The sequence below is a fragment of the Cornus florida genome, unplaced genomic scaffold (assembly GCF_030987335.1).
Source record: "Cornus florida cultivar Cherokee Brave unplaced genomic scaffold, ASM3098733v1 CherokeeBrave_3.0.0_Hap2_Chr02, whole genome shotgun sequence".
In the NCBI taxonomy this organism is placed as follows: Eukaryota; Viridiplantae; Streptophyta; class Magnoliopsida; order Cornales; family Cornaceae; genus Cornus; species Cornus florida.
Window position 1 is genome coordinate 96,708,794 of NW_026775572.1, and position 9,300 is coordinate 96,718,093.

General features: G+C 41.3%; 1 protein-coding gene across 1 annotated transcript; it reads left to right on the top strand.

Annotated features, from left to right (window-relative positions):
- Positions 1–1,021: 1,021 nt before the first annotated feature.
- LOC132296554 (uncharacterized) lies at positions 1,022–2,092 on the top strand. Its single transcript, XM_059794746.1, has 3 exons — positions 1,022–1,322; positions 1,554–1,784; positions 1,887–2,092. The coding sequence occupies exons 1-3, from the start codon at positions 1,022–1,024 to the stop codon at positions 2,090–2,092; spliced, it is 738 nt and encodes a 245-aa protein (XP_059650729.1).
- Positions 2,093–9,300: the final 7,208 nt, after the last annotated feature.

Consider the following 9,300-nt stretch of genomic DNA (forward strand, 5'->3'; position numbering starts at 1 on the left):
CATCATTAATGCATCGGGTTAAAAACCTGGGTTGTTACAAGTGGTATCAGGGCTCCTAGGTTTGAAAACCTTAGGACGATGGGTTTTGGGAGTATATCATACTTTTTTTGACATGCTTTGATTTTTTTACGTGTTCCTTGATAACATGTTTTGATTTAATAACATGTTTACGTGCTTATATGGTAGTAAGATTTGGAGTCTACCTTAAATGTTTTAGTATGTTGTATATACTTGTATGCCTTAGCATTTTGCATATGCTTATAGGGTGTTAGAATGTTTTATATACTTGTATATTTAGCATGACTGTATGTTGCATACATCTCTTACTTATATTATGTACTACTTGCTTCGTGTATTCATGGCGTAAGCTGCATTAGGTTTTATTGACTTGCATTGTTGTTGACCTTGCCCCTTATGTGTGTAGCACCATGGTCTTGACTCACAGAGAGTCTTCTCGTCACGTCGGAGTAGATGAGCAAGTTGAGGAGCAGGTTGCAGACACCGGGCTTGCACAGGGTCCAGGGCTCGACCTCGTGGTATAGATCCTAATCCACCATGAGCGCCAACTTATGAGGAGCAGATTACACAGGGAGTGGCTCTGGGGATGTTAGAGTCCATTCAGCAGATGTTTCATCAGCATATGACAGGGATGCAGATTCCGGTACCGGCACCAGCGCCGGCACCAGTTGCTAATGAGGCATTAGACTACTTCATGAAGTTACAGCAGGTTAAGATCGACCAGTTGGTAGGGGGTATGGATCTGCTTGCTTCAGAGGCATGGCTTGATCTCATGGTATGCAAGCTCGATAGCATGGCAGTACCTACAGACCGATTAAGGATCTCTTTGACTACCTCTATGTTCATGGGAGATGCCGATATCTGGTGGAGGTCCATAACCAATATCCACGATGTGGAGGTGATGACATGGGAGGAGTTAAGGACATTGTTCTTCGACCGTTTCTTTCTGAGGGCTATGAGGCAGGACATGAGAGTGCAATTCACAAGTCCTTATTAGGGCAGGATGAGTGTCATTGAGTATGAGACACACTTCGCTTCTTTTTCTCGCTATGCACTAGAGATGGTAGCTATCGAGGAGCTCAGGGCGAGGAAGTTTCAAGATGGGTTACATCTTGATATTAGGCCACGAATTTCAGTATTAGAATTGAGGACCTATGAGGAGGTAGTACAGAAAGCTATGTTGGTTGAGGTAGAGGACCGAGATCAACTTAGGATCAAGGGTTCATATAAGCAGTCTCGTGGAGAGGCTTCATCAGTATCTATTTGGGGTCAGTGGAAGAAGGCGAAGGCCGAGGACAGTTCACGTACTCAGGGACAGTCACAGTAGGCTCGGTCTGTACCTATAGTTCCAGTATCTTCAGGGTCAACCCGAGGAGTGACTTTTCACCACTGTCAGCAGCCAAGGCATATCAAGCCTCACTGCCCACAGCTTTAGCCACAGGCCAGTCAGTCATAAGCTAGTAAGCCTACAGCTTCGACGAAGGGGGTTAGTGGAGCTTGTCCGAAATTGCAAGGTGGGACATAGAGTGACATAGGTTCACAGGTCGTACCGGCACAGTCAGCAGTTGTGCAGTCAGGTTTCAGGGTGCCTCAAGTACCGCAGTCAGCAGCACTGCCAGTTGGTTCTTATCCGGTCACAGGCCCTACGCCTACTGCTTCCGGACATCAATCGGGCCACCAGGGCAGTTCACAGCAGTCTGAGGCTCAAGGACGAGCTTACGCACTGCCACAGGCCGATACCTCTGCTGGGACTTCTACAGTTCGAGGTATCTTTCCAGTTTTCAATTCTTGAGCTAGAGTTCTTGTTGACAAAGGTGCATCGCATTCATTCATATGTGCTTCATTTGCACATTCATTGGATCTGGAAGTCACGCAGCGGGATGGTTTCCTTTGTGTTGACACACCAGTTGGGGGTCCAATGTTTTTGGACCGTGTTTGTCAAGGTTGTGCTATCAAGATAGCTGGGCAGACTTTAAAGTTCGATTTTGTTGTTTTCAACATGACGGGCTTTGACGTCATTCTCGGGATGGATTGGCTATCCTTCTTTCGTGCTATAATCGATTACTTCCGTTAGAGGGTGACTATTTGCACCCCCAAAGGAGATTGTTTTCACTTCATGGGAGATCAGAGTGGTTCCTACTCGACGATGATTTTCAGTATCACTGACTAGAGCCGCCATAGGTCCTACTTGACTAGCCTGTCAGCTGACGAGGATAGCAGTTCGGGCCGCGATTACCCAGCAGTTGTTGTAGAGTTCTTGGATGTTTTTTTGAAGGAGTTAAAGGAGCTTCCTCCTCTTTGGGAAGTTGTCTTTTCCATTGATGTCATTCCCGGTATTGACCTATCTCTGTGGCACCGTACGGCATGGCACCAGTAGAGCTTAACGAGCTGAAAGCTCAATTGGATGATTTAAAAGCTAAAGGCTTTATTCGACCTAGTGTTTCACTTTGGGGAGCACTGGTTCTTTTTGCAAAGAAGAAGGATGGGTCTTTAAGACTTTGCATCGATTATCGCAAGCTGAACCACGTCACAATCAAGAACAGGTATCATTTGCCTAGGATTGATGACTTGTTTGATCAGTTGAAAGGAGCCACTTGTATTTTAAAGATTGATTTAAGATCAGGTTACTATCAATTGAGGGTTAAGGATGAGGATATATCTAAGACTGCTTTTCGTACACGGTATGGCCATTATAAGTTTCTGGTGATGCCATTTGGTTTGACCAATGCTCTAGCAGCTTTCATGGATTTGATGAATTGTGTATTCAATAACTATCTTGACAGATATGTAGTGGTGTTCGTTGACGACATTCTAGTATACTCAACTTCGATAGAGGAGTATGAGTATCATTTAAGGACAATGTTGCAGATCCTTAAGGATAACAGGTTGTATACCAAGTTTGAGAAATGCGAATTTTGCCTACCAGAGGTGAAGTTCCTTAAACATGTTGTGTCAGGGGGTAGAGTTGCAGTGGATCTATCAAATATTGAATCGGTGAAGGATTGGGAACGTCCAAAGACAGTGTTTGAGATTTAGAGTTTTCTTGGCCTAGTCGACTATTACTGGAGGTTTGTTCGGGATTTCTCTCGTCTAGCGGCACCTATGACTTGACTTACCCGCAAGGGGGTCAAGTTCGTATAGAACGAGGCCTGTGATTTTGCTTTTCAGGAGTTGAAGGTGAGGTTGACATTAGCTCCAGTGCTGATCATTCCTGAATGTGGTTTGGGTTATATGATCTTTTGTGATACTTCGCGGGAAGGTTTGGGTTGTGTCTTGATGTAGACAGAATGGGTGGTTACTTGTGGGTTTTGACAGTTGAAAACTCATGAGTCAAACTATCCGATACATGATTTGGAGTTGGCAGCAGTTATCTTTGCCCTAAATGGGTGGGGACACTATTTGTACGGAGAGAAGCTTGAAGTTTTCTCCGGTCACAAGAGTCTCAAGTATCTCTTCTCTCAGAAGGATTTAAACTTAAGACAGTGCAGATAGGTTGAGTTAATGGACGATTATGACTTTGAGTTACAATATCATCCGGGTAAGGCTAATGTAGTGGCTGACGGATTGAGTAGGAAGTCACGGGGGACTCTTGCTAGTATTTCCATTCACAGATGAAAGATGCTAGAAGAACCTGCAGACCTTGGTTTACAGTGTTATGAAGATGTTTCGCAGGCTATTTTATTTAGCCTTGTGGCTCAACCAGCTCTTGTTAGCTGAGTTATTAAGGCATAGTTGGAGGATGGGGAGATGAAGTCCATCCATGTTCGGATTTCAGGTGGTGAGAATGTAGAGGGTTGGTCCTTATATTCAGACGGTGGTCTCAGGTACAAGGGGATGATGTTCATTCCTTTGTCAAGTCGTGAATATGTTCTTCGGGATTTTCACCACTCTCGACTCGCAGTTCATCCTGGTGGTACGAAGATGTATCACAATCTGTGACGATAGTTTTGGTGGCAGGGCATAAAACGTGACATTCCATAGTTTGTGGCTCGATGCCTTGTCAGCAAGTGAAGGCAGAGCATCAGAGACCGGCAGAATTATTGCAACCATTACCAGTAGCTGAGTGGAAATGGGAGCATATCACTATAGATTTTGTAACGGGACTTCCGAGGTCTTAGGCAAGGAATGATGCCGTTTGGGTTATAGTTGACAGGTTGACTAAGACGGCTCACTCTTGCCCATGGCAGTGATAGATAGTGCAGAGAGACTGAGTGGACTATATGTGAGGCAGATTATCAGGCTTCACGGGGTTCCTGTATCCATTGTTTCGGATAGGGATCCGTGGTTTACGCCTCATTTTTGGTAGAGTTTTCAGGAGGCTCTTGATACGGGGCTTTATTTTAGCACGGCATTCCATCCTCAGACCGATGGTAAGTCGGAGCGCACCATTCAGGTATTGAAGGATATGTTACAGGCTTGTATCTTGGATTTCGGTGGTAGTTAGGAGGACTACTTGCCTTTGGTTGAGTTTTCTTACAACAATAGTTACCAAGCCAGTATAGGCATGGCACCTTTCGAAGCGTTGTATGGCAGGCCTTGCAGATCTCCAGTTTGTTGGACCGAGGTTGGTGATACCGTTGCCTTAGGTCCTGACATTGTCATTGAGACTATAGAAAAGATTAAGTTGATTCGGCAGCGGTTGGTTACCGCACAGAGCAGACAACAGAGTTACGTTGACAGGAGGAGACGATCCCAGTCTTCCGAGGTAGGAGACCATGTCTTTCTTAAGATTTCTACTCGGAATGGACTTCTGAGATTTCGCCAGACTGGTAAGTTGTCTCCTAGATTCATTGGACCATTTGAGATATTGGAGCACTTCGGTGAAGTTGCTTATCGTTTCGCTTTACCGCCAGACTTGGATAGGGTTTATGACGTCTTTCATATTTCTATGCTAAGGAAGTACGAGCCAGATCCATCACATGTTTTACGATGGACAGATGTCATTGTTTATGAGGATGTGACCTACGAGGAAGGTCCAGTCCAGATTCTTGATTCACGAGAGCAGGTCTTGCGGACCAAAACCATTCCATTGGTTAAGGTCTTGTGGAGACACCACGGCATCGAGGAGGCTACCTGGGAGCTCGAACAGGAGGTTTGTTCTCGGTATCCCCATTTGTTCTCTCTTTCAAGTATGATTCAATTTCGGGGACGAAATCCCTTTTAAGGAGGGTAGGTTGTAATGACCCGGTCATTTCCCTTCTTTTCTTTTTTCGGTAAATTTCTTTTTTTTTTGGTCTTTTCCCTATTTCGTCCTTTAGTCATTTTTCATTTTTCCTTGCATAACCTCACTTTTTGTGCTTGGATTTGATTCCGGCTTTGCATAAATCCATGATATTTAAATTCCATGATATCAACATTTTCACTTTTGTAGAAAAGCATATTAAATGGTTACTTTTCTTGTAAAGGGCATGAATGTAAAACTTTTGGTAATTACTCTAAACTTGCGGGGTTTTTGTGTAATTAAATAAAGTAATTATTTTTCATCTTAGGGACTATTTTGTAATTTAATTTGGAAGATATTTTCAAAAAGGACCATTTTGCAATTTTCAAAAATGTGACAAGTGTCACATTCCTAAGGTGCCACTTGTTGATTTTGTGGTGAAACCACTTGGAAGCCTTGTTTGATTACACATAGCGGGTGGAGATTCACCCATTTGTTGGCCTAGGATAGGAGCACTTGCTGGCATGGATGGTTGACAAGTGTAGGTTTGATATTTAATCTTGGAAGTTTACATAGGATGGCGACAAGTGTCGGCTTCACAATTGGTCTTGCAATTGTGTGTGCTTTTTAGGTAGTGCAAGAGCACCTAGTGAGTGGAGAATCCAACCATTTAGCTTAGGGTTTACACCTTTGTCTCATTTTTATCTTTTTCCTCTCTAGAACTCTAACTTAGCCACCATTGGAGCAAAGCTTGACTTAGAGCTTTGACTTCATTTTTGATACCCTTCCACTCACCTTAGACCATTAAACTTGGAGTACAAAACCCTTGGCTCATCTTCCTCTTCATAACCTTAGAAGGAAAACTTGAAATTCTTTTGCTTCCCTTGGATTCTAGAGGAACAATCCTCTTGTGAGGTAGGGGTGGTTGTATGTTTATCCTCTTTGGGTTTTATATATATTGGAGCCTAATATATATTGATTACATGCCTTTTTAAATTCTTGTATTTGCATATAAATAGAGATTTTATATGCTTGACTTGGGATTTGTGGATTAAAGCATGTATAAGACTATTAACTTGTATAGGTAGGTTATTGTTTAATGATTTGCCTAATACTTGTGATTTCATTGATGGTTTATTATGGTTATCTTGAAATTGCACTTATGTTGTAAAGTAAATAGAGATTTCATTGAGAGTCTAGTATGAAAATCTTGTATATAGTACTTATAATTACTTGTAGGTGAATTACTATATTGCATGATTAGTAGTTGTGACCTACATTAATATTAAATTCATATGGCATAATGTGTAGTATCTGCCACTTTAGACATGTAACCTTAGGACAAGGGTTATGCGTTTTTACCCTACTTGTGCTTGGTAGGTAGTTTCATGCATCGAGACTATATAAATGTCATGAACTTGTTGGTTTTTAGAAGCTTGTGAGGATATGAAATGTTGATGGCTAGTGTTTGGCTCTAATATGGAGGGTAAGAATTCTCCTATGTCATAGTGCGCACTAGGTAGTACCTTATAGGTCGTAATTACCCAAAATAACTTGTATGGTCTCGTGGCCACATATCTTAGTCTTCCCATTATTTGATTTAGTGTTACTTTCCAAGTTGTAAATCATGGATTTCTTGTAGCTTGTGATTTGGTAATCTTGGTTTTAATGTGGTTAGTGTACTTGCCTTGTATACTTGGATGCTACGTGCTTATCGTTTCAAACATTTGTATAGCTTAAGATGATCCCTTAGAGTACCATGGAAACATAGACATTAGGTGGAATGAACCCTTGTGATGGTCTATGTTTGGTTTACATTATACTTGAAACTATAGGGTATGTGCATGCACCACATCCTACGAGTAACTTTATTACTCACCCTAGTTGTTTGGGTCATTTTGCAGGTAAAGAAACTTTATTTTGGGATGCATCACATCCTTAAGTTGCTTTGAAGTCTTAATGTAGTTTGTTGTATTTTTTAAAACATGCAAGTGTTAGCATGTAGTATCATTTTGGTGTAAAATGTTATTTTTGTTTTGAAATATGTAATGTGTACCTAAGTACACTTTTTGATGCTTAAATAACATGTATGGAATTGAGGCCAAGGGCCAAGCATGTTTAATTTAGCACTTGTAGTCATTTGGTACCATCTTTTGCTTTAAGAATGTATTTAAACAAACTTTGGAGGTTTAGCATGTGAGATTTTTGTAAATGATGTGTGTGGGGCCATGAGCCGTTGTTTTACGTATAAACAATTCATATTAAGGTTATTAGCATGTCTACACATCCATATCTCATTAGAGATCAGTTTTAAACATTCAATTTTCAACCAAATCATCATGGGAATCAAAGTATAGGTTGAACCTTAACACCTTGGGCTTACAACAAGCCTTACAGCAACTTTTCAAGGAGTTCCGGTCGACCGAAACTCTATTTCGGTCGACCAATGGCCTCAAATCGGTCTACCAAACCAACCAACCTTTAAAAACATGTATTCAGAAATTATTCTATCCAGGTTGGTCATCCGAAACTTTATTTCAGTCGACCAAAACTCCCCTCATACACCTGTCTTCCAGATTTTGCTTCAGCACTGAAGTTCCGACTTCAAATGGCCATAACTTCTTCGTTTCTAACCCAAATAGGGTGCTTCTTAAGCCTAAAGTCAATTATTTTGAGTTAGATTTCCATTGATACAAATTCCATTCTCAAATTCAAATCATAGTGGGAGTTATTAATGTTTTAGTGGGACAATGTCAGTTTTCGCTTAAACCAAGAAAGGGCGTTTTGTGGCATTTTTGTCCATAGTTCTTAGAACCTCTTGGAATGTTGTGAAATGATTTTTTTAGGTTGTGTGGACCTTATTTGACTTGTTTAGAGTCAAATTTCCCTTCTCAATTGTAAATTGACCATTTTGCCCTTGATTGACGAATTTTGCCCGTTTTGACTCCTATTCCTTTTTTTTGCTCTCTTTAACTTCCATGACTTCATGGAAGGTCACACCAGTGTCTTAGGGATGACTTCTAACTCTAAAGACCTTGGTTTATCTTTTGCTTCCGCATACGGATCCGTTACTGGATTAACTTACGGGTCATCACTGACACACCGGGTTGAAAAACCTGGGTCGTTACATTGGAACTTCCAACACAACACATCAAGCATAAATTCTCAAAGTTAACATCCTGTAACTTAAAATGGGAAATCAAATAAGGAACAATAAGTTACAACATCATATAGTTATCAACTTGAAATGAAATGCAAAATCAAACAAGGTGGATACTTGGACGTCACGCCGGGTCAGGCCAACACCATGGTTACTTTAGGAATACTAGCCCATGGGTAACCTCCCTATGTGTGCACTAGACTGTAGAGGGACAATCCCCCGTACTAGAACCAAGCACTAGCCGTAGTCAAACAACGACATCCCCAAGTTTCCAAAATCAACAAGTTATGCAACAACGTATATAGCAACATGTATATACAAGATAATCAACTATCTACCACGCACAACCAAATTTGAAAACACATATAATACATGCTCTAAGTCCATAACTACTATGGCATGAAAGATGACAAATACAAGGTGTGCAACTCATTACACAATGCAACAATATAATTCATAAAGAAAACATGCTCTCATGAATATAAATATAACCACTATGTTATCCTACGCTCAAAACATAACCAAGTGATTATACAACATGTGACGGCCCTGGCTTTTCAAGCCAGTTCGTCTTGTGATGAACCGTAGTTTGACCCGATAACGGATCCAAAATGCGGAAGTGAAAATAGAAACCAAGACTCTAAGAAGTCAAAGTGACCTTCCATGAGGTCGTGGAACTCAATGAGAACTGATGCGGAAGCAAAATACTAAAAATATGACAAATAAGCACCTAGGGGCAAAATAGTCATTTCTGAAAATGTGGACTTGGGTGCCACTGAGCACACCGCTGGAAGGACAACGAAAAACTAATCAAGATGGACTCAAGAATCGCATGATTCGGAGTTCGGACGAAGGAGAAATGGCATGACGAAGAAAAACGAGCACTTAAGGCAAAAAAGGTAAATTGATAATTATCCAGAAGATCTGGGTGCAACCGAGCACACCGTTGGAAAAAAAGTAA